Here is a 24,958-nt window from a genome sequence, read left to right on the forward strand (position 1 = left end):
AAAAAAAAAAAAAAAAGATCCAGCAACTCCATCAGTTGACACAAGAGAAGCTGAGGCTGTGTGACCTTAAGTCACACAGCCGGTTAGTGGTCAGGCTGGGACCACGGCCCCGGTCTCTGATGTGCGGGACCTGGTCCATTATCCAGGCTACTCAGTCGCTCCGGCTCGCTATTGTATTTGTAAGACCTACTGATATTTAAAGAGAAACATGTTTTCCAAACAAGTGCAAGCACGAAAGACATCTGTTAGAGCTTAGTATATCAAAGTTACCCTCCAGTTCCTGTGGTGTCCAGATCTTGGTTCATGAGGAGACAGAAGCATGAAGTGCCTCCCCGACCCTGCTCCTCAGCCTGTGAAGCTGAAGCTGGGACACAGCAGGCAGGGCATCCATCCGCTCAGGCTCAGAGTGGAGACGTCCATCAACAACCATCCAGAAGTCTCCTCACGCCAAAGCACCCTTCCCAGCACGCGCAGCCAGTTAGGGGGTGGCTCTTGTGCCCCCTTTAGCGGCTCAGCAGGAAGGGAGGCTCACAGGGGAGCTTCCTCTTGGCCACTGTGGGTCTTTCTGCCAAGGAAAGAGCCATGGGGGCCGGGATAATCCTCTCCCCATTGGCAATCCCAGGGACAGGCACCCACAGGGCTTTTCCATCACTTCTCTAGAAGAGTCTGTAGAAGACACCGCAGAGGTCTGGTGTCCGGGGACTCTGATTTCCCAACTCCATGCTTCTACTGTGTAAAAACAGTCTCCAGCCAAGACCATGCTCTTCAAGGGACTTGGACCTGGGTGGTCGCCTGGTCCTTATCATGGGGTAGGAGGTACCAGTGAGAACTGATTGCACTCCAGGCCCCAAAAAAGGCCACACGGCTCTACAAACAGAAACTTTAAGTATTGCGAGAGTTCCTCAAGAAGACTCATGCCACCATATTGCGAGACCTCCTTTCAATAAATCTGTCCTTTATTTCACTTATGGGGCACTCACACACATGGTTTATGGACAATGAACCTGGCGGCGGACCACATTTCCCTCTTTGCTTTGGCCGCTAGGAAGTTCAGAATAAATTTATAACCCACTTATAGCAAGTACATAGCATCACATGCTGTGTATATGCTAAAAAGCTCTCTGCTGGCTTTTTAGCATTTTCCTCTATTTTCCCTTTCCCATACACTTTTTTTTAAAATAAATTTATTTACTTTATTTATTTATTTTTTGGCTGCCTTGGGTCTCCGTTGCTGTGCACAAGCTTTCTCTAGTTGCAGCGAGTGGGGGCTGCTCTTCATTGCGGTGTACATGCTTCTCATTGCGGTGGCTTCTCTGGTTGAGGAGCACAGGCTCTAGGCACGCGGGATTCAGTAGTTGTGGCACACGGGCTCAGGAGTTGCAGCTCGCAGGCTCTAGAGAGCAGGCTCAGTAGTGGTGGCGCACGGGCTTCGTTGCTCTGCAGCATGTGGGATCTTCCCAGACTAGGGCTCAAACCTGTGTCCCCTGCATCGGCAGGCGGACTCCCAACCACTGCGCCACCAGGGAAGCCCCTCCCATACACTCTTAATAACTTACTCATACAGTTTGGTATAAGTTTCAAGAAGCCACCTCAAATCCTGTGTCCAGGTAGATAAAAATAAAAAATAAATTTCAATCCAGGCTCTCTGGACCAGTTATTTTCCCACAGGGACTCTTTTATTTTATTTTATTTTTTTTTCCCCGGTACGCCGGCCTCTCACTGCTGTGGCCTCGCCTGTTGCGGAGCACAGGCTCCGGACGCGCAGGCTCAGTGGCCATGGCTCACGGGCCCAGCCGCTCCGCGGCATGTGGGATCTTCCCAGACCAGGGATTGAACCATTGGCCCCTGCATTGGCAGGCGGGGTCTTAACCACTGCGCCACTGGGGAAGTCCCCCCCACAGGGACTCTTGATAGAGTGTACTCACCCCGCATGCATGAAGATGTAGGTCAGGTAACGCCAAGCCTGTGCTCGGAGCTGTGGATGGTAAACCAGTGAGTTCTTCAGGTATCGTGGATGGGTTACCTGCAGCACAAATTGGTCCAGCGACACCCCATTATAGAGGAAAAAGGCAACCTGGATGAGAGCACAGAATGAAGAGAGCCTGTTACTAGGTGTGAAACTGCCCAGGAACCCCTCTTGTGCTGACCTTTGGAATCCCTGCGGAAGGAGGGACATCCCTACGACCAGAGCCAAGCTAGCTCTGCACCATCTCTTACCCCACTTCTGTTCGATTATTTTGTTAAATGTTCACAAAATGGTCTCTGCCCACATTTCCTCGGTGTTAAGCAGGAAGGGTTTGTAGGATTTTAAACTTTAATTCAGATAATAACTCACATACCCACTTGGGGGCTGAGGCAATTCCACATAAGTTGATTAAAAAAAAAAAACTCTGGTAAAATACACATAAGGTAAAATTTACCATCTTAACCATTTTAAGTGTACGGTTCAGTGGTATTACATACATTCATAATGTGCAGCCATCACCAACATCCATTTACAGTATTCTTTTCATCTCGTAAAACTGAAAGAAACTCTATACACATTAAACATTAATTCCCATTCCCTGCCTCCAGCCCCTGGCAATCACCATTCTGCTTTCTGTTTCTATGAGTTTGACTACTCCAGGGACTGCATATAAGTGGAATCATACAGTATTTGTCTTTTGTGGTTGGTTTATTTCACTCAGCATAACGCCATCAAGGTATAGCCCTGTTGTAACACACGTCAGAATTTCCTTCCTAATAATCCTCTGTATGTATCTACCACATTTTGTTTATCCACTCATCTGTCAGTGGACACTTGGGTTGCTTCCACCTTTTATCTATTGTGAATAATGCTGCTATGAACATGGGTGTACAAATTTCTCTTTGAACCCCTGTTTTCAATTCTTTTGGGTATACACCCAGAAGTGGAATTGCTGGACCATGTAATTCTGTTTAATTTTTTTGAGGAACTGCCATACTGTTTCCCACAGTGGCTGTACCATTTTCCATTCCCACCAACAGTACACACGTGTTTCAATTTCTTTGAATTCTCACCAACACCTCACATAATTGTCCTTCTTTTTTTTTGGCTGCACTGTGTGTCATGCGGAACTTCCCCGACCAGGGATTGAACCTGTGCCCCCTGCAGTGGAAGCGTGGAGTCTTAACCACTGGACCGCCGGGTAAGTCCCACATAAGTTAATTTTAAAGATGACTAAAAAATAAATAAATAAATAAATAAATAAATAAATAAATAAAAAGATGACTGATGTGTACTTGTTTAAGCCCTAAGAGAGTATTTATTTGAACTATTTTTTCCTGGAACTCTTTTTCTTTCTTTAAATATTATTTATTTATTTGGTTGCGCTGGGTCTTAGTTGCAGCAGGTGGGCTCCTTAGTTGCGGCTCGCCAGCTCCTTAGCTGTGGCATGTGAACTCTTAGTTGCGGCATGTATGTGGGATCTAGTTCCCCGACGAGGGATAAAAACCAGACCCCCTTCACTGGGAGCACGCCACCAGGGAAGTCCCCTGAAACTCTTTCTAGAATGTAAAATTCACGTCCCTTAATTTTAAGGATGTCTCAGGTATTGATCTGGGCTATAGGAGTGATGTCTTCTCCAGTAACTGATAGGGGTTTTGCTCCTATACTAAATGGTCCCAAATTCTTGTTTCTTTACGACTCAGGTTTGCTTTTACATTTTCTTTTGTCCTCTCCCGCAATGCCTGGGTGTCAGCATGTTGTTGACCAGGTACTACAAGGTTCTTACTTCCTATTGTTGGTTGGTAGGGAGACCCTTCTAGTAGCTTCCCACCATGTTCACTCTGTTATGGACTCAGAAAACCAGGTTACTAGAACTGTATGTAAAACAAAAACCTTGGGCTTTAGTATAAGGACTCTGAAACAGTTATTTCATCATTTTCCAGTTTCTTCTAGATTGGTGGCTCGAGATTACACAGCTGAGGTTTCTGAAAATCTGAAACCAATCTGGACACAAGATCGGACTCCTCTGGATGACCTTGGGCAAATTATTTTAATTTACTGGTCCTCAGTTTCCCCATCTGGAAATGGGGATACTAATTCTTACACTTCCACGGTGATCGTGAGGTTTAAAAACGATAAAGTACGTGAGGAGCAGGCATGCACTGAGGGAAGGCAGCTGTAATTAGTGTGTGGCTAAGCCCTCCCGGGCTGAGCCTGGGAATGGCTCAGGCCTCCCAGCAGCTGGACTCCCGGGGCTCTCTGGGAGCCGTTCTGTCCACCTAACACCATGAGTACAGGTGGCCTGGGAGCAAATACAGCTTCCAAGACAGCTTGTTATTATTGGTCCTCAAATAGAAGTTAATAAATAGACCAACACAGTAAGTGCTTGGAAAACAAGTCCAAGAATATCTCAGAAAAATCACAACTTCCACATGTACTTGGATGAAGCCAGAACAACACAGGAGCTCTAGCCTGCAGTCCAGATATTATGACTTAGAAAAAAAGAAGAGCGACGCCATGAAGCTTAATGATCCTGCGGTTTGATTCAGCAGGAACTTTACAAGAACATATGCAGGGGCGGTAAGTAGGCCCCTGGTTCTGGAAGAGAAACGATGGAGATTATAAAACGCCCAAGGGAAGCCAAGCATTGGTTCGTTCAAGACCCGGGGTTGGGAGGCCCGCTGGTTCTTGGGCTGAGGAGCGGAAAGCATTCAGAGTTCCTCATACAGGAGCGCTGATGCAGAAGGTGGTACTTTGGATTCTGTTATTTTAGAATAACAATAGGTACGGATGATTTCCTAAGGGGAGAATGTTCTTGCAAAACACGTGAAGCCCACATCTACCTGTTCATATAGGCTCCCTCCCATATGTATTTGTGCAATGCTTTTGTGTTCAGAAAGCACCACCTGCCGTTCTCTGGCTCTAAATAGGGGAGTCCTGTGGGAAAAGGAGGGCAGGTCTGGTTATTCCTACTTCACAGGCGTCCCAGGGGAGCACATGACTCGTCCGGGTTACTCACTCCAGGAGGAACTAAAAGAAGGTGTCTTCATGAGTTAGCCTGGCTAAATCCCCCGAATCAATGAACTAGCGACATTGTTTTTGCTGCTGTTGGTTTTGGTGGAGGTGGTCACAGGGGGATTTTGCTGCAGGGTAATGATCTCTGTAATCTCTCTATGGTCCGGGGGTTATAACAACACTTGCGTGCCCTGTAACAGGGCCTGACTTGCAGTGACATGCCCTTCCCCTCGTGATCTCAGATATCCTCTTGACCCTCCGGCAGCCCCTTCCCCACCCTCGTCCTTGCCTCCAGCAGCGTTACTGTGATCATGAACCAGGGCGGTGGGCAGCAGGTGTAGCTGTCGTAGTACCACTTCCGGTCAATCTCCCGGGGCAGGGTCTCGTATGCCACGTGGCGGATCAGTCGCTGGGAGAAGTTCAGCCCCTTCTCCTCCAGCAGGGCCTTGCTGCAGAGCCTGCGGTTGCCCTGCAAGATGGCCTGGCGGAAGCTGTTGGACCGCTTGTTGCTAATCTACACAGGAAACAGGGCAGGGGAGGGGGGTCAGAACCGGAGTCTCAGGGGAGCCCCATCCCGTTTTCCCAGCCAGCACATTCCTTAGACCAACCAGGCCTGATTCTGCCTTCCTCTTTCTTCTGTAATAATAGTTAACAAGAAGTTAAATGTAATAGTTAACAAGAAGCAATATTCACTGAGCTCTTATGTGTCAGGGGCTGTTCTAAGCACATCACAGCTTGGCTCATTGATGCAACTAGTCTGCCTGCTAGATAAAGACCATGAATATCCCCATTCCACCAGACAGGAGACCAAAGCACAGAGAGTTTTAGGAACCCATCAAGTTCAAACCCGGTAGGGCTCCAGAGCCTGTATTCATATCCACTATACCTCCCTTCCACCCACTTGTCCATTATCCATCACAATTTCCTTAGCAACTACTAAGCATTAGGTGTTGCCAGACATGGGGATACAGTGGTGCTCAAGACAGATAAGTAACCAGCAATAAGTAACGGTTCAGAGTGAAGGCTGCTGCGGGAGCACACAGGAAAGAGTCCAACCCGGTCCCAAGGTAGTCAGGGAGGGCTTCCTGAAGGAGGTGGCATGAGTCAGAACTGAAGGATAAGTAGGGGTCAGCATCCTTGGTCCCCGGAACCAGAACCCAAAGCTGTGCTTGTGGAAGATCATCAGCCCTGAGTGCCTCCAAGGGAACTGTGATGCTCAGGGAGCCCCAGGACTGGCCCCTCCCCAGGCAGAGTCCTGGCTGCCTCACTCAGTGGTCAGCCTGACCCCCAGAGATCAGAGGCGGTCCTACTGACTTCCAGCCTCCCAAGGCTTCTGTTATCTCCCACCCACCCTCCACGACCACACTCTAGACCCTTCCTACGGGGAGATGTCCTAAAGACACAGCTCTCCCAACCCCAGAGCTCACAGTGCCACCCAGGGGCTACTCTGTGGTTGCTGGGTGGGGATTATCAACATATTCCTGGGACTGTGGGCCCAGCAGGGACATCAGGTTAAAACTGAAGGCAGGAGTCCAGACAGGGCTGGGGAGGTGAGCCAGCCCAACCAAGGCACATGGGTTTGAAGCCCTGTCAGGGGGCAGGGAGCTGGGGAGGATCTGGGTTCAGACCAAGCCAGGTGGAACAAGCCTCCATCTGCAGTACCCCGTCCCCTCTCCTGGGTTCGGCACACACCTGAAAAATCTGGCTTAAGCCTCCCCCATCCAGCAGGCCTTCCTGGATGAACCCCTTCCAACGATGCCCTATTCCCATCCCCTCCACGCCTGCAAAGCTTGGGTCTGGTTCTTAGTGGCTTGGCGGTTCTGTTAATGCGGATAGGACTTGGGGCTCCATGATCACTACAAGCCCAAGATAAGACCATGTCATCAAATTAGTTTGTAGCCGTCCTCTCCCCCAATCCCTGGATGTGTACATGCACATGTGCGTGTACCACACATATACTCACAAACAATACATCTGCAAGACCCGTGGTGGGAAGGAGCTCAGCATAAATACAGGAGAAGCAGTGTGTACACACATACACACTCACCATTCAGCTGTGCCCCGATGTGCCTAGAACTGTGCCGGGCACAGCAGCAGCCATGGTCTCTGGCCTCACAGAGCATACAGGAGAGACAGATGCATAAACGGCAGCAAAAGAGGATGTCATCTTCATCGTTTGGTGCGTAGTATCATCCCCACGTTATAAAGACAGGGATGAGAGCTTGGAGAGCGTAAGTAATTTCCTCAAGGACCCACAGTTAGTAAATCACAGAGTCAGGATTCAAATCCAGATCTGCCTGACTCTGGAGCCCATGTGGAGCTTTTGTGCCAATTAGATAAGGGAGCCTCTCCTTCCAGGTGGATGCACCCATTCCAGGCCTTGCTGAACAAAGCCCAGGCCAGATTTCAGTCCCCATTCCTCTCTCTGCCCGGCATCCTTGTGCAGTCCACAACCTGCACACCCATACATGATAACCCTGGCCACTCAGCTGTAATGCAATGTGGTCTGTGCTATAAGACAGGCCTGTGCAAAGCACTGCGGGGGCTCTGGGTAAGGTTGGTTCATTCTGCCTGGGTTGGGGTGGGAAAGGGCTCACAAAGGACGCAGAGGAGTTAACCTGGTGGAAGAACATTAGAGGCAACAAAAACTTTCAAACACTTCTTATTTAATCCTTGCCACAACCCTGAAGAGGGTCTCCTTTGGCTTCATTTTACAAATGGGAAAACCGGGGCTCAGTTTTGCCACTGAGTGGCAAAGGCAGAGCCTGTCGCAGGACCCAGGCCCACCTGACTCCAGCCCCTGAGCTCTCTGCCCTGCCCAGAGCTTCCCCCACTGGTGAACCCCTTCTTAGTCTTGGCCTCCAGGGCAGCCCTGCTCACAAGAATCCAGGCTATGGCTGGCTGCTCCAGCTCAGAATTCAAATAGAGAAATCTCGATGGTAACAAGTAATCTGCTGTTGTGAATTCACACGGACGACTCCACGAACCCCCAGCTGGAGAGAAGCAGCTCCCCTGGCCCAGCCATGCCCTCACTCTGCCCTGGGCTGAGCAGGGCATGCAGCAAACACGCTGGCGCTGGGGCTGTGGACGAGCCGATGCAGGCTCAACTCCGTGGCCTGCTCTTTGCTGGCACTGCTGGGTTCCCAGTCACGGGGCTCACCTCCATGGCCCATCCCATGAATCCCAACTGTCCCCAACTCCCCTGCTTATCTGAGCTCTGCACCCCCGCCCTCTGGGAGATCTGCTCCCTGGGTCCACTCTGAACAGCAGGTTTCTTCACCACTAAAGGCCCTACAGCTGCTCCCTGCAATCACGCTAACCTCTGGGCAAAGGCAGGTCCTTAATCAAGAAGCAATTAAAACAATGCCAAAGCCCACACATCCACATCAGAGAGCAAACCTGGCACGATGGCAGGTCCTGGCTCCTCCATCACTGATGCTTTTGAATTCCAAGAGCCTGGGGACTTCACACCGGTCATTTCATGGGTGACAAGAAGAGGGGCGACTGTTTCCATTTCACCGATAGGGAAACCAAGTGGGGCCTTCCAGCCTCGTGTTCACGCTGCTAGTTCATGCAGCTTCTGCTCATGTGCCATCCACCCCACAGAGGGATGCTTCCTGCTTAACCCCACTGAACCCCACTCCAATCCCGCCACAGTAGCCCCCGGAACAGCACAGCAGTAACCCCAGTGAGGAGGAAGTCCTGACTCAAGACACCAGACCACTGGGCAGGATTCACGGGCCTCCCGTCTCCAGCCCCTCCGACAACCCAGGACAGCTGCCAGCAGGTGTGATGAGCTCCGGCCTTCACCCATGTGCCCCGTTGCACCTGAAAGGTCTGCCCTGATCCTCCCAACATCCACTCCCCAGCTCCTCTCCTGCCAACGATAACCTCCCACCTCCCACTCCAAATCCTTCCTTTCCGTGGAAATGACCCCACTCCCAGCTCCACGGGTGGGCACTGATTGGTTTGATTCAATCGGCACAACCCACTGACCCAATCTAGGCCAACTGGAGGAAGGAAATCCCAGGCCTCACGTGGGAGCTACCACACGAAAAGTCCCTCTCCTCCCCTGCGTGGTGAGGCCTGAGGGCATGAGGGCTGGAACAGCCGCAGCCACTTTGCTGCCACGATGGTAGGGTCTGGAATTGCCTGGGGCTTTTTTGAGTACTGCTGACACTGTAGAAAGCAGAACTGACAGATAAAGAGAAATTGGGTCTTTGGTGATTTCCTTTCACCTGCTGAAGCCTGGACTTCTTCAGTGCTGCAGACCAACAGATCCCATTAATTATCCAAAAGGATCCTCTAAGCCACACCCCCAAACAGGCCTCTCCCAGTGGCGAGGGGCCCAGAGCGCTCACCAGGTTGACAAAATCCTGGTAGCAGATCTGCCCATCGGCATGGCTGTCGGCGAGAGCCAGCAGCACCTCCCTCTTGTGCGGGTCCAGCTTGGAGCTTTGGCTCTCCAGGAGGCTCCGGAACTTACATGTGCTGATGTAGCCCGTGTTCCCAGGGTCAAACTGAGGGAGAAGCACACACACCAGTGGGGTCAGCAGGGCTCCGTCTCCCTCTCCACACTGCCCCGGGTGCCCCATCACCGTCACCACTCACGGCTCCTGTCTCCGGCCCTCTGCTGACAGAGGGCTAGGCGGCATCTGGGATGTTTCCAAGGCCCCCAGGGGAAACACCCAAATAGGGCAGACAACCACTTACAACCCTAGAAGGCCCTGGAGACCTCTGAGGTCGCCCAGCGCAGCCCTGTGGTGCGTGGAGAAGGGAAACGGAGGTTCAGAGAGGTTATTACTCTCTGCCTTTACTCCTGACCCTGGACAAGGGGAAAGGGGGAATGAAAAGGCGATGAGTAGAGGAACATGAGGAAATCTGGGGCCTGGGGCAGAGGGACTGAGCGGGGAAGGCATGAGGCCCCGGGCAGCGGGGAGCACAGCCCGCACAGCGCTTCCGCATCTGCCTGCCAGCCCCTCTCCCACGCCTGCACCCACGTACACCCCACACAGGGCTCCCCAAAGACACTGTGCTCTGAGTGTTTGGTTGTTTTTATTTGGGAGCCATGCCACACAGTATGTGGGATCTTCGTTCCCAGACCAGGGATCGAACCCGCGCTCCCTGCATTGGAAGTGCGGAGTCTTAACCACTGGACCACCAGGGAAGTCCCTGGTTGGATTTTTGATGCTGCCCTTTTCCCTCTGCAGCTTTGCACACGTGGGCACCTCTGCCTAAGACTCCCTCTCTCCCCTTGTCTCCCTGGGAGACTCCGACTCACCCTTCCGACTCCTCAGATGTCCCGCGTCCAGGGAGCCTTCCCCCAACACGTGATCTGCAACCCCTGCATGTCAGACAGCCCTCTGGCCTCCACCCTGCACTGGCCTCCATTTTCAACTCCTTGCTGGTTGGTGAACAACTTTCCCCGGGGCTTATGGCACAGAGCCGGGCAGAGTCGGCACTCAGTGAAGATTTGTTGGGTGAACAAGTAGATGTTTGGGTGAAAAGACAGGTACCCATTTTCCAAGGAAAGGCTCACAGGTTCAGTTAGAAAGGGGGCTTATTCATCTCTCCCAGAGAAGCACACAAGCTTTGTCACCCTTCCATCCCCTCTCCTTCCCTGCAGAGCCCAGTGTCTCCACTCAGTACACACTAACGAGCTGCCAGGTTGCCCAGGGAAATCCTGTTCACAAACCCCGTCCCCACATGAATTCACTGCACACGGAGGTGCTGCTGAGGGTTGCTGAGATTTTAAAAGGCAGACAGACGTCCGCGTGTGCATGACAAGGGAGCCCGAAGACCGAACCCACCTTTCCCTCTCTTCTGGATAAGGTCAGTGAAGACTATTTTCGGAAGGCTGATGCTGTGTGCAGCCTGTCTAAGACAATCCAGGAGAAACAGCCAAGAGTCACAAGTCATGACTCCTTCAATTCTCCCCAGATCTCAACGAGAGAGGACATCTCTAATGAGGCCTATTTAAACATCTGCCTGTGTACCCAATCCTCCACCCAAAATACCAGATTTCAGGGATGACACCTCTTCGGTTCCCACCATCGAGTACTTTAGGAAACTCACCTACCCTCTGTTCCAGAAAGATCTTCACGAGTAAACACGCCTAATATTTGCTGAGTGTTTTCATGGGGCCAAACACCACACCAAGCATTTCATGTAAATATATGATTTCTTTGACCTCCTGCCGCGACCTTATGAGCGGGTCCTATGGTTATATCTCCATGTCACACACAGATGAGGAAGTAGAGACACGGGAAAACGAGCACAGAGAGGTTAAGTGACATGTCTGCAAGTGGCAGAGCCAGGATTCCAGACCCGGGCAGCCCGGCACTGCCTCTAACCACTGGCTGCCGCTGACCGTCAGCCTCTAGGGCCTCTGCTCTGCTGCTCAGAAGCCAGATGTCAAGGGTCAAAGAGGTGAGTGCAGGCCCAGGAGCGGAGGGGCTCCAGGAGCCACACGGGCCCACTCTACACAGATTTTTTAAGCAGGAAAGAGCTCATACAGGAACAGTTCTGATCTCCTTATAGCTCAGACAGGAAATGACGCCTGGGGTGGCAAAGCGGAGACGGCTGCTAGGGAGGGTCTCCTTCTCTGCCTGGGACCCCTCCCGTCCCCACAGGCTGGCACTGGCTACAGGGACTCACCAGCCTGGCCCCTGCCTGGGCCCACGTGGCCCTCGTACTGGGTGGGCTGACGTGGGGGATGAGAAGCAGCCCCGAGCCCTGGGAAGATCCATCCCCTCCCTAACCCTCCCCTGGTGAGCACGGCAGGGGGCAGTGGGCTGCTCACAGCAGGGAGCCTCTGCTGCCCAGCCCGGGGTGGGGGTGGGGGTGGGGGAGGAAGCCAATCCCCGCCCCGGGGGCCCATCCGTGGCTGGGGTGGGGGGCAGTGGGGTGGAGGCGCTGGGATCAGGCAAGGGCCCCTCTCCCTCATTCCAGCTCCAGACAAAGGACCACCTGCTCCCCTGCTCTCCCTCCCCTCCAGGGCTCCCTGCTGTCGTCCTAGTGACAGGGGCTGCCCTGTGGCTCCTCCTCCTACCCCCTACCAGGGCCTGCCAGGCCTGCCCCTAGCACATTACAGGCTCCAGACCGCAGAGAAGGGGCTGGAAGCCGGCCCAGCCTCCCTTCTCTGCCAAAACTCTACCTTTCGTGCCAGGGCCAGACAGCCCAGACAATGGGGGGACGGTCATCGCTACGCTAATAATGAGGCCTCAGGGATGAAGGAGGGGGACTGGGGGAAAGGGTGGGAGAGGGAGGGAGGGGCCAGCTGCCTGGGCTCCACAGATGTACACGGGACACCTTCCAACCACCACCCCAAACACCTGGGAAGATGAGGGCAAGAGCCCCAGCTGACAGGGGGCAGGGGGCGCGGGGCGGGGCGGGGGGGGGAGTGCAGAGAGAGGGAGCGAGGGGGAGACAAAAAGAAACACACACAGAGAGGATTCGTGCAGAGGCAGAGAGAGGTGGGCACCACTGCCCTGATGGAGCTTCTAAAGGAGGCTGCGAGCAGCAAGGCAAAATCCCACTCTGGTCTCAGCCACTTACCAGTTTGTGTAATTGAGGGTAAACATCTCGAGCCATAACTGCCTCAGCCTCATTCATCAAGCAGGGGCGAGCGTGCCCTCGGGGTGCGGTGGGTTGAAGCAAACGCAGGGCTGTGCTCTCCAGGGCCCAGGGCCGCCCGGACTCAGTGTCCGGCTCCACTTGCCTCATTCGAAGCTAGGAGGGAGCAGCCCTGCCATGGAGGCTTGGCCGACCCTCCTGGACACCATTCCCGCCTTTGGGCCTCCTCAAGGGCAGCTTTGGGGACAGGATCATACAAGCACCGTGGTTTGGAGCTTTGGGGGAAACAAACCCTACAAATGCAATTTCCTTGTCAATAATGTACTGAAGGTCCCGAAGCTCCCCGTCCTGGGTGCTCCATGACCCAGATTCACCCACTTTGGACTGAAGGGGGGCTCTTGGAATGAGGTCTAGGTTGGGTGGGTTGGAGACAACCTGACTGGGGTTAGTCTGGGGGTGGCGGGGCAGCGGGAGGAATGGGGCTGTGAACAGCCGCAGGCAGAGGCCCCTTGGAGAGCCAGGAGCATCCTTGCAGCTGCCTCCCCAGTGCTGTGCAAGGCCAGGTGTGTGTGTGCGTGTGTGTGTGTGTGTGTGAAGGGGGAGCCCACATTCAGCCTGCGTGGAGGCTGCTGACACAGAAGAGGAGGAAAACACAAAGTGACGAGTGACCCTCCCACAGCTCCCGCCCACCTGCCTTGGCCTTGAAAAGAGCTTCAAGACTCCAGGGGCGCTTAATCCCACCAGCACCCAGCCCTCTGGCCCCTTAATCCTCTAGGTCGCCAGTTCTCCCCACCCCCGGCGCCCCACGCATGCTCTGCCATATATATATCCCATCTCCCGCCCTGGGCCCCCTCCTGGCTCACCTATGACCTTGGATGCAAAAAGGACCCACCGGATTCTCTCTGTACTGTTGCCACCTAGGGCTCTTCCCCTCCTCTGGGGCAAGGAGTTGGGGGAGAGTTCTGGAAGGAACCCCGGCCCCAGCTGCTGTGCCATCTTGGGCAGATCATTAACCACACTGCCTCACTTTCCCCATCCACCATGTAGTAGGAACTCTCCCTTCCTGGGGCGATGTAAGGTGGTCCCGTCCCAGCCTAAGCATACCATACGCAAATGGGGTCTGGGGAAAGAGACATCCACAACCCACACAGCCCATGGGGGCAGCTGATCTTCAATTCTGCATCTTTGCTCCGTCAAAGGGCTGACGGGAAATTTGGAATGAGGATGAGGCAGCTCACATTTGGGGGGGGGAGGGGGGAGGTCTGTGCTGTAGGAAGGACCTGGTGACACTGGAAAGAAGGACAGCAGGTCAGGAAATGACAAGTCATGATCCAGGAGAGCTGAACGGAACCTCAGTGGTTTTCAAACTGCTCTGCAGAGTTCTAGGGGCGGGGGGACTTCCGAAGCCCAGCGAGGTGGGGCAGGGGTTGCCAAGCGGCCCCGTTCTGAGTTTTCTGTGTTGGCCTTCTGCATACTGCCTGGTTGAACAGCAACGATGGTGGCTGTGTATGCAGAATACCTGCCAGGTATCAGGTGCTACCTCACTGAAACCTCAGGTCACCCCCCTATGTCCTGGTTTGTCTGGGACAGTCCTGGCTTCTTACACCTACTGTCTGAGCATGACTTTTTTGCTTTTTTGGTTGTGCCTGCGCAGCTTGAGGGATCTTAGATCCCTGACCAGGGATCAAACCCATGCCCCCTGCAATGGAAGCACAGAGTCCTAACCACTGGACTGCCAGGGAAGTCCCTGGGCATGATTATTAACAGTGTCCCTTTCACCCTCAAAATCATCCCAATTTGGATAATAAATTATGTGGTCCCCCCATTTAAACCTCACAACAACCCTACGAGGTAGGTGCTATTTTACATGGGGCACCAAGAACAGAGTTGCCCAAGTTTGAAGAGTTGGTAATTGGTGCAGGTGGACTCACATCCAGGTGGACGGGCCCAGAGCTCGCACTCTCCCATCATTAGGATGCCGTGGCTAAAAAGGGTTCGAGAGACCCCAGTTCAGTCCTCCCATTCGTTCATTTAACAAATACTTGCTAAGGATCGACTGCGTGTCTGGCATCACACTAGCTTTATGGACAGGGAAACAGGTGCAGAGAGCAAAAGAAACTAGCTCAAGGTCACAGAGCAAGTTAGTGGTCAAGATGGAAATAGCTCAGGGTTCCTCCACAGTGGTTGGCTGGTCCAGCATTGCTCTTCCTTGTTTTTCTCTGTCCTGTTCTGTCGTATGAAATATAACTGGCTCAGGGTTTCCCAGTGTGTGTTTTGTGGAACACCAGGCCCAAGACGGTGCATGAAATAAGGGTGCTGTGGTTCCAGAAGTTTGGGAAACCCTTTTGGAAGGGCGTGATGTATAAAACCATATTAAAGGTTCTTCAAGATCTTACAGTGGAGAATCCTGTCTGATTTTGTTCAGCCCAGCATTTCCCAAACTTACTGGGTCTTTGATCGTAATATTTTTTCACAGTAACACTCCATGGGACACAATCTGGGGAAAATGCATGAATCCACAGCAGAGTTACTTTTCCCTTTTGTGAAACCAGGCCCCTTTGTCAGTGGTTCCGAACCAGCCTTTCGCCTCCATCTCATGAGTGGCACAGGCCCTCGAGGCGGCTGACACTTTGTCCGGAGTCCTCCAGCCAAGTTAGAAGCCTGCCGGATGCAGGCCCCAGCCAGAGGGTTGAGGAGGGTGCCGGGCCCTGGGAGTGGCCGAGGAGGAAGTGACTGGCCTAATGGGCTGAGCTTCCAGGGAACCAAGCCCGCAGGGTCTGGGATCTGCTTGCTCAGCACCCAGGACAGCAGCGCCACTTCTCCCCTCCCTGCTGCGGGCCCAGGAGCCCGGCCAAGGCGTCAGAATCCACCCACCGGCAGCCAAGCAGAAGAGAAAGAAGAAAGGAACACGTCTATTTTATAGCTCTTATGTTATGTGTGATCTGCACCAACTCATTTCCAGGACAATTCCATGTCTGGTCCCTTCTTCTCTCTCCCAGAGGGACCTCTCCCTCTCCTTCATCTCGAGAGGTCCATGTCCTCAGTGAGGGGTGTGGGAGCCCAAAGGTAGCACCTGGGGAGCCATCCTTGTGCAGACCTCTCACGCCTGGAAGGTCGGGACCTGGAGTCTAAGGAAGCCTCCCATCTCAGGCCCCACTGTCCCCCTCTGTCCACTGAGACAGAATAAGCCCTGGGACAGGACCACATGGTGTGCGTGCCGGGGCAGCAGAAGGTGCAGACAACTGCCCCTCCCCACTCAGGGCTCATCTGCTGGCTCCCTGCATCCTCACCCGGCTTCTGAGCAGAGCGGAATTAACGAGGCTGCCCAGGGGTCTCCAGCTCAGCAGAGCAGTCCCCATCCAACAGCCACAGCCCAGCAGGGAACTCAGGCCCATTCAGGGATATTTACAGCCCCATAAATTAGGCCCAGGCCTGCAGCTGCTGAGGTCAGGAGGCGAGGTTAGGGGAGTAGCAGCTTTCTCTAGCGCTTCTACCTTGCAAATGAAGATGCTAATTCGCCCCACAGAGGAAACCACCTCACACCATCCCCTGACTTTCCCCCCACACCTGAAATACTCATTGGCACAAATATTCGATTGCTCTTATTCTCACATCAACCCTAGAGTATAAGTGTGATTAGTCCCATTTAACAGATATGGAAACTGAGGCACACAGAGACGAACGACTTGTCCAGAGGCACTTCAGTGAGTAGAACAGGGTACCATCGGGCCTGCTTTCAGCTGAAGCTAGGAGTGGATTTATAAAGACCTCAAGCCTCCCTGGGCAGAAGAGAGACCAGTTCCTTTTAGGCCAGGTTCTGACCCCTCCTGCTCTCCAGTCTCCCCACGTGGAGGCACGAGGGGGCTCTGGTGCTCCCCTGGGATTTGGCCAGGCATCTGACAGCTGGGGAAGCTTCAGCAATTCGATGATTCCCAGTTACATTATTTCTGTTCTTCCAGCTGCCACCCCAGGGTTCTGGGGGAGGGAGCTCATCCCTCTCAAGGGGCTTCTCCCAGAAGCTCCAAGTCAGGCTCCTGAACGTCCCCCCGATAAGTCAAAGAGCTGAACCCCAGGATCTGAGGTGGGCAAGCTGATTAGGAAGCTAGAACACCCTTCTATCAGCAGAGAAGCGGAGGACATCCTGGCCTGAATCCAGGCTGAGCCGCTGGACAATTGGCAAATTTCCAGAAAACTACCCAGCTCTCTCTCTCTCAACACCTGGGCCGTGAGAAGAAGAGCTCTCAGACTTTCCCCGGAAGGCAGAAAGCTGGGGTCAAGTGGGGGCCGCCTCTTTCCTCCAGGCCTGCCCATCTCCACCCTGAGAGAGAGCCTCCTGGAAGACCCTGCTTCTCCCCCTTCAAACCACAGAAGGCCTTGGAGGCACACAGACTCTGAGGGGGCAGCCAGGGGTTGTGACTCAGAGGCAGGCCTCTTGGGTCCCAGGAGCCGACGTAACACCTGTGCTGCCTCGCCCAGGTCCAACCATCAAGGACAACTGGGGACTGAAGCCAAGTCATGGCCATAAAGGTAGGAGTCCCAGGGGAGCTGTGGGCAGGGAGAGGTGGGAAGGTTCGAGCAGGGAGGGGTCTTAATCTGCCCCATCCCACCCCCTTCAGCCTAAACTCATTTCCTCTTGCTGCTTCTCCTGGAATCCACCAAGGGATCCCTCTGGTTCCCCAGAAAAGAGAGATCCAGGGAGAAGGAGGGGAGTGGGTTGTCCACAACTCGAGATACACATCAGCTCACTTCCATAATAGAGAACAGCGCCCTGGGCCCAATCTCACAGTTGATCACCAGGAACTGCCAAATCTGAACGCTGGGGTCTGGCCACGTGGTGCCCGATGCCTCATTCTCGCCCTCACCCTCTGCCATGCAGGCAGCCAGTGAGCGGAGGGAAAATGCTTGGGCGTCCACATTCCCCCAGGCAGCCTCTATCCAAACACTTCTCTCCTTTCTTTGGAAAGTTCAGGGGGAACGTGGTTTTCCAGCTCCTGCCCTGAAGAAGTCAGTTTGATATGGTGGAAGGAACCCCAGACTGGGGATCTGGACACTTTGATTCAAGACCTAGAACTATTACGTGGCCAGAGGTTATTTTGAAAACAGTGTTAATTTCTTTAAATTCCAGTAACGCGGTAACCACCACCATATTTATCAGGGGCTCACCGCACACTGTGCCACGTGCTATACACACACCATCTCATCAGGCCTCACCACAGCCCCGAGGGCAGGCAGCTTACTGATGAGAAAACCAAGGCTTGGAGAGGTCACCCGGCTTGCCCCTTGTCACACGGCGAGGAGGAAAACTGGGACCCGAGGCAGACTCCGTGTCCTCGCCCCTGCCTGAGTCACTCAGGGTGCCAAGGAAGCAGATGGAAGCCTGTGAGGCCCGGGTACAGGAACACCGGTCAGAGAGGGAAAGAAAGCAGAGCCGGGCTCTAGTTCCAGCTCTGACATTAATGCACCCAGTGACCTCAGAAGGTCTCGGACCTCTGTTTCCTCATCTGCAAAATGAGCAGATCGGACAAGATGCTTCCACCGACCTTCTACTAATCCACAGTCCTTGAGGTGGTGGCAGCCCCAGAAGGGCTGACACAGGCGAGGTGGCCGCACAGTCAGGGCCTGCCCCTGGAGAAGACATTAGAACCCAAGACAACACGTGCAGGGACGTAGCTGGACTTGTTCGCTCCAGCATGTGCGTGCCTGTTCCGTGTCAGGCAGGCAGGAAGGCAGCGAGCAACCTCAGCTCCCTCGGCCCCGCTGCTCAACCGCTATCAAATGCATTTCTGGGAGTGGTCAGGGGTAAAAGGGTTAATTCAGCATGACTGCTGGGGTCACTGGGCCAGGAGCAGGGTAGGGAAGCTGGCTGTGCGGTAGAAGGAAGTCCACAGACTCTAGGGGCCTGGATGCCACCTGATAAGGGGTTGGAGATGCAGAGCCTGAGTAAGGGAATCCCTCTCTGCTGGTTCATCCTGTGTCCTGGGGGCTGACTCTGGGGCAGGTGCTTTCTGTGCGGCTCTTCACTAATCCATACAGCAGTCTCATCTGAACCTCTTTCCACCTCCCAGAACCCTCTTAAGCCAGCCCACAGGGCTGTAAATGAGGCAGGCTTCAGGGTCAGGCTAAGGGAAGACCCTCAGGCTGGAGGCAAGGAGGCTGGAGGCAAGGAGGCTGGAGGCAAGGAGGCTGGACAGGGGAGACACTTGGGAAAAGCAAGCAGAAAAATCCTCCGGGCGCAGAAGTGGCTCTCTCTCCAGGAGCCGGGATTGGGAAGGAGCTGGTTTAGAGGCTTCGGCCTTTCCTATAGGGGCCTGGATCTCAGAAGCAGCCCTGTGCTTCTTCCAGCAAATTCTGGTTCCTGGTCAAAAGACAGTTGTCAAATGTCCACTGGGGGTTAAGACTCTGCGCCTGCACTGCAGGAGGCACAGGTTCGATCGCTGGTCAGGGAACTAAGGTCCCACATGCCACTTGGCGTGGCCAAAAAAAAAAAGTCCACTGGGTATCAGACATCACTAAGAGAGTTTCCACTTCCATTTAACTCCCACAGTCATCCCTGGAGTTAAAGATAACCCTTCCCATTTTAGAGATGAAGAAATTGAGGCTCGGAGAGCTAATGTTGCTTGACCCCAATCACAAAATCAGTAAGGCTTGAACCCAGGACTCTCTGACCCCACTTTCAGGGTTCTCCCCAGCAGCCCACGCAAGCAGCTCCGTGCTGTGTTCGTAGCATGTTTATAATTTTGGAGGGATAGTCAAGACTTGTCTGCTTCCCTTCTGGGAGATTAGCCAAGTTAGGGTCCCTTCTTGAGGTCTGGAAAATGCATGCTCCTAGTCGGAGGGAAAAAGGGAGACAGGATCAAGTTCCTTTCAATTCTCCCTTTTCCCTCTTGCTTGCTTGAGCTTGGAAAGCAATTGTGCTCTGTTGACTTAACAGAACTCTGCTCCAAACCCTTTTGCTCATTAAACATTTGGAGATCTTGAAGGCATTTGTAAGGGTGAACCTGGAAATGGTTTTCCAACCCTGGAAACCTTTTATGGGTTAGCGGGCTCCAGCCCCATACCTGCCATGGATCTGCTATTTGACCTTGGGTCCTTGAGGGCACCTCCCTGGAGCTCAGGAAGGGACTGGGAGTGAAACTATCAGAGCATAACCTGAAAAAGAGGAGCTTGTGGGAAACCTATGGGAGCAATAACTAAAGGGTACATTACCTGGGCACAATTGTCAATATCAGGGGAGAAGATCAGAAATCAAAAATAAACCTAACCACATATACAAATTTACCAAATGATACAATTTCTCAATATATAAAGGAAGGCTTTCTTGGGACTTCCCTGGCGGTCCAGTGGTTAAGACGCTGTGCCCTCACTGCAGGGGGCATGCATTCAATCCCTGGTTGGGGAAGGAAGATTCTGCATGCCTCGTGGAGCAGCCAAAAAGAAAAAAAAAAATTTAACTAAGTAAATAAGTAAGTAAATAAATTAAGCCTTTCTTAATAAGTGATGCTGGTGTAACTGGATAGGAATAGGATCTGGATGGAGTAAAGAGTCAGACAATTTTTTTTTTGAAATCAGAGAAAAAAACAGTAGGAAACAGAAGCACATATTTATGCGATCTGAAGAGGGAAGAAAAGTGTCTCAGCTCCAAAGCAACATAAGGAATCATGAAGAAAAGGCCCAACAGATTCAGCTGTAGAAAAATAAGACATTTTTAGCATGATATTACACTATAATGACAGGTTAATATTTATGGTAACTTTAAAATCTAGTATTTAGGGAAACCACCCAAGGATATGAAAAGACAGTTTCCTTAAGAAGTTCAAACAGGAAACAAACACCTGGAACATCTGGGGGTCAACGTGACGATCTTCAGGTTTCCTGTCTGTTGTAATTTCTGGGACCTGTGAGGAAACACTGGGGAGGGGGTGAGGTTGGGTGGCGTGTTACACCCCGGCTTGAGCAGACCAGACAAATGTCTAGGATGCTGGGGGTGGGCGGCAGCCAGGTAAACATCCAAGGGACTGGGGTCACCTGTTTTCTGCACCTCCAACTCCCCAAAAGGCATTCAGGCCATTGAGTTGAGGGGTGACCACATAGGACCAAAAGGCCAAGGTCATGGCTTCGAGCCCTTGGATCCAATTAGGGTCATGTTGGGTCAAAGCTACTCTACATGCTGAAGAGCGAGACAGCACAGAGGCACCGGTCTAATTCCATTCCTAACACCTGGAAAAAGGTCCCAGCTGATCCTGGTTTGAAACCAGGTGACCACTGGCATCCCCTTGACCCAGGATGGGAAGGAGGACTGACTGGGGCCAGCCTCCCAATCCAGTGACCTCGGGAAGGTGAATTCCAGGGCCACATTAGTTTACAGGGATTCTGACAGATGTCATGTGAATCCTACCCCATTCAGCAGAGTTTGACCCATCAGGGCTATTTCTGTAAGAAATTGTGGGAAGGTTGCCTGCAACCACCAGCCAAACATTCTTTCCTGAGTACACCAAGTTCACCATCACCAAATCCTTCCTTTAAGTAGGCCCAGAGGAAGAGTCAGAAAGGATAAGACCCCTCAGCTTTCCAAATAACCCGGCGTCCTTCTGAAGTTGTACATCCATTTATGAAGCTTCACACCGGCTTTGCATTCAGCCCTATCAGGGGACTGGTCCAGGTGGGCTGCACAAAGGAGGGGGAACAGACGCAGAGGGACTGGATATCTGCCAGAGGTCAGGCCCCCGCTCAGGAGCAGTTCTTCTCAAACACTAAAGCACCCATAGGAAGGAAAACAACAGAAACAGGCTGTTAAAGCCCCGTGAGGGCTGGGGAGCGGACCTAAGGCAGAACTTATCATGAGAGAAAAAACTGTCCAGAGTTAAGTTCTGGGAGTTTCTTTCTGAGAATGAATTCTGTCTGTCCAGAATGGTTTCTGAGTGGGCCTTCCCAGAAGCAGGCGGATGCTCTTTGTGACACCCAGGATCTCCCTACAGTGGGAAAAATGGGATTTCACAGACCACGCGCTGATATTAGGTGCTATACATTCTCTCTGCTCCCTCAAGTTCCAGATTCTTTCTCCTAAAAGTTTTCCTCCATTCGCCCAAATAGTTCATTTTACAATGTAAACACACACACACGCAGGGATTGGCAAAGGAAATTAATCAAAACGAGAAAGACACAGACAGAGGGAAAAAAAGAATGATACACTTTGTTCTAGGTTTCGATTCTAAATCTGGCAGGAGGTGTGAAGGGCTGGCAGCTTGCTGGCCGTGGTATCTGTGGCAGCAGGCAGCTCCCTCCTGCCTCAGGGCGTCAGGCCAGAAGTTTATGTACTCTTAAGAGCCGGAGGGAGAGATGGTGTACCCCAGAGGGACAGGAGCGGTAGGATGCTCCCCAAGCCACAGCCAGGCCTTGTGTTAAGGTGGGTGACAGCCCCCAATCCCCACCCCAGGCACACCGTGCCTTTCCAGCTGAATTCCGTGTTGTCAGTCCCACTTGGCCGTCTGCATTTAGCTGACTCCTCAAACTGAACTGGTCTGAAACCAAAGTTGTCAATTTTACAAACCCCCCTGCCCCCAGCCTGACTTTTCCTTCTCCTCCTAGGTGCAGAACCTCAAAGTTATACATGTGGTTCACCTCATCTATTTGGGTCTAATAAGATCTTCCAATTCTCCCATCACCATGTCCCTCTTCCTTTCCGCTCCCACTGTCATCTTCCAAGTCAAGGGCTTGTCTCCATTCATGGCAGCAGGCTCCTGGCCAGTTCCTCTCATCCCTGCAACCCATCTCACCTCTATCCCACTCTCACACAGGATCTTCCCAAAGCACTGCCTGGATCTGGTAACAAACTTGTCAAAAAAGCTTTAAAGGCTTCCCCTGCCTCCAACAGGACGAGGTCTGGTCCGTGCTACTTTTTCAGCTTTATCTACCTCTCCAACCCAACACGCTCCCTCTGGCCCAACCAGACTGGTCTCTTAAAGTCACACACACTTCATGGTACAGTCATTTTCACCCCAGGACCACAATGCTCACTATTCCCCCACACTGGGACAGCTCTTGCCACCTCTCCTTCTGCATCATGAAACGGGGAGGGAGAAGGAAACACATAACAACAGCACACAACAGGAGTACCAAGCAAAGAAGAGAACCATTTCCCCGCTGAAGGTCAAATGTCCGTCTCCCGGTTCCAAAGCCAATGCGCAGCACTTCCAACTCCATCCACCACGCCTAGGCTCTAAGCATTGCGAACAATCACATACAAGTTTCCAGCTATGACTCCCCCAACCCTGCAGCAAAATTAGAGTAGAGTCAGCTTTCAGAAGTGCTCATATCGAGTCGCCCTTCAAGGATGGCAGAGATTTGACTTCAGTGGCTCTCTGATGGTGGAGGGGGGAGAGGAAAGGGGACGTTAACCTAAGCCCCTCCCCCTCCTCACCAGCCCCAAAGGTGATCCCCTGGCATACAGAGAACGTCCCAGGCTTTCAATACATATTATCCAGTGTCTCCCTGGTATAAAGCCGGTCCTGGTGAAGTGGCGTTGGGAGGAGGAGGCAGGGAGGGAGGGAGGGATCTCTCTGGGAAGCCCCCCCGCCCCACAAACCTGGAGAGCAGGACCGTTCATTTCCAGAGCTGCCTTAAGCCACGCCCCCACGTCACCGTCTCAGGAGTGCAGAGCTGGGGAAGCCCACGCAAGCAGGGAGACTGCGGGGAGGGCTGGAAGGAACGCGGGTGGGGGGGGATTTAACTGCTCACATACCTGATCAAACAGGACTTTCCAGTGCTGGTAGAGAGGGAGGCCATGCAGCAGAGGAGGAAGAAGAAAGAAAGAAAGAAACACACTTATCACCAAGGCCTCTGTAGCCTCCCAGCGGCTGCCCAGGCTCAGGGACCCGCGCGGACAAGAGATCAGGAAAACCTGGGAGAAGCTTCCCAAACGAGTCTACACATAGAGAAGGTGGAGAACTCAGGTTGGGGAGAGACAGCGTCCCTCATTCTGGGACAGGCAGGAGGAGACATCAGCAGAACAAGGGTGATCCTCAACAATTGCTAAACAGAGTCGTCCAATTCTGTCCGAGGGCCTCTAATAACTTCTGCTGGCTAAAGCTTATCTCCGTGGGAATACACGCCCAGGTGCAATTCCTGCAATTCCATCAGACCTGCTGCAACGGTCTCCACCTGCTGGGGGCCAATGACCCCTGTCAGGAAAATCCACCCCTGCATAAGCATTAACATTTTGCCTGTAGTTTGGGAGGAGGGGGTTTCCGCCTGCACTGAAACCCACCCCCGGCCTCTTTCCAGACTGAGTCTAAGTGATGAGCACATGAGAGTCAGCCAGAGTGTTGGGGCCAGAAGCAAGTGAGGGGTTTAATCACAAGAGTTACAGGGGATACAACCCAATTCAGACTTTCCGGCTGAGGTCTGGCAGGTTGAGGGCCTGGCTTCACTTCCTTGTCCCCACCCTGAGAGGGAACGGGCAGGACGTCTGCCCAATTTTTCACCTCTGTTAGCGGATTAACCTCGGGAGGAAGAAGCTTAAGAAACTCCAGTTCCCAGGACTCCCCAGTGCCGGCTCTGCCCACGGCTCCCAGGACCGGAGGGAGGGAGACACAGGCAGCAGATGGCAGGGAAGCCCTCTAGGGCAGCCCCTCCCTATCCTCGCCCAGGGGACCGTCGCTGGCACCGACGCGGTCTGGGGCTCCTAAGCCCCCCTCTGGGAGTAAAAGCGCTCCCAGCACTCCTTCTCTCCCTCCTCCGGCCGGGCTCAGGGACAGGGGCCAGCTTGAATTTCAATCCCTGTCGCGACAGGGCAGGTGCCGGGCGGGAGCTAATCCGGGAGCGGAGAAGGGGGTCGCCAGACCGGTCTGCGCCGCCGGGTTCCGGGGACTCTGCGGCGCCCGCTCCTTCCCCGGACTCGGAGAGCCCGCAGGTCGCGAGTGGGAGGGGAGGGGAGCCAAGCCACTGCTGTGACGCGGCCGCCTCTGCGGGAAAACGCCGTGTCCCAGGCACTGCACCAGCCGCGAGGAGGGGTCTCCGGCGGCCGACGGGTCCCCAGCACGGCGGCGGGCGCTGCGTTCCGAAGGGAAGCCCGGGGAGCCCAAGCAGGGGGTGGCGCGCGCGTTTCGGGGAGCCCGGTCCCTCCGCCCTCTCTCGCCCGTGGGGACCCGGCCAATCCGGGGCTCTCCCGCGTCACCCTGAAACCTCCCAGTTGCCCCGCGGGGGGCAAGCCGGGGGCAGCTCTCCCCCTGGAGCCCCCCAGAAAGTTTGCCCGGGCGGGGGAGAGGGCACTCACGTCCTCCGGCGCCGCCGGCGGTTGCTCCTCGGCCTCGGGTTCCAGCTCCTCGATGCGCTCCGCCTCGGCGCAGGCGGCCACTGCGGGGCCCGGGCTGGGGTGCTCGCCCATGCCGAGGCGGCGTCCAGGGC

At 53.6% G+C, this 24,958-nt stretch overlaps 1 protein-coding gene across 2 annotated transcripts in view; it reads right to left on the reverse strand.

Moving 5' to 3' along the window:
* Positions 1-24,938, reverse strand: part of RHBDL3 (rhomboid like 3) — a 42,116-nt gene extending 17,178 nt beyond the window's left edge. Inside the window, exons 1-5 of one of the 2 annotated variants that reach the window (XM_024737160.1) lie at positions 24,828-24,938; positions 23,295-23,318; positions 9,343-9,501; positions 5,271-5,495; positions 1,926-2,074 (exon numbers count right to left, since the gene is read on the reverse strand). In XM_024737160.1, coding sequence (XP_024592928.1) covers positions 1,926-2,074; positions 5,271-5,495; positions 9,343-9,501; positions 23,295-23,318; positions 24,828-24,938 — 668 coding nt within the window. The remainder of the gene's footprint in view (positions 1-1,925; positions 2,075-5,270; positions 5,496-9,342; positions 9,502-23,294; positions 23,319-24,827) is intronic. The other variant, XM_024737165.1, reaches the window with a different exon arrangement.
* Positions 24,939-24,958: the final 20 nt, after the last annotated feature.

This window comes from Neophocaena asiaeorientalis, unplaced genomic scaffold, assembly GCF_003031525.2.
Source record: "Neophocaena asiaeorientalis asiaeorientalis breed wild unplaced genomic scaffold, Neophocaena_asiaeorientalis_V1.1 scaffold129, whole genome shotgun sequence".
In the NCBI taxonomy this organism is placed as follows: domain Eukaryota; kingdom Metazoa; phylum Chordata; class Mammalia; order Artiodactyla; family Phocoenidae; genus Neophocaena; species Neophocaena asiaeorientalis.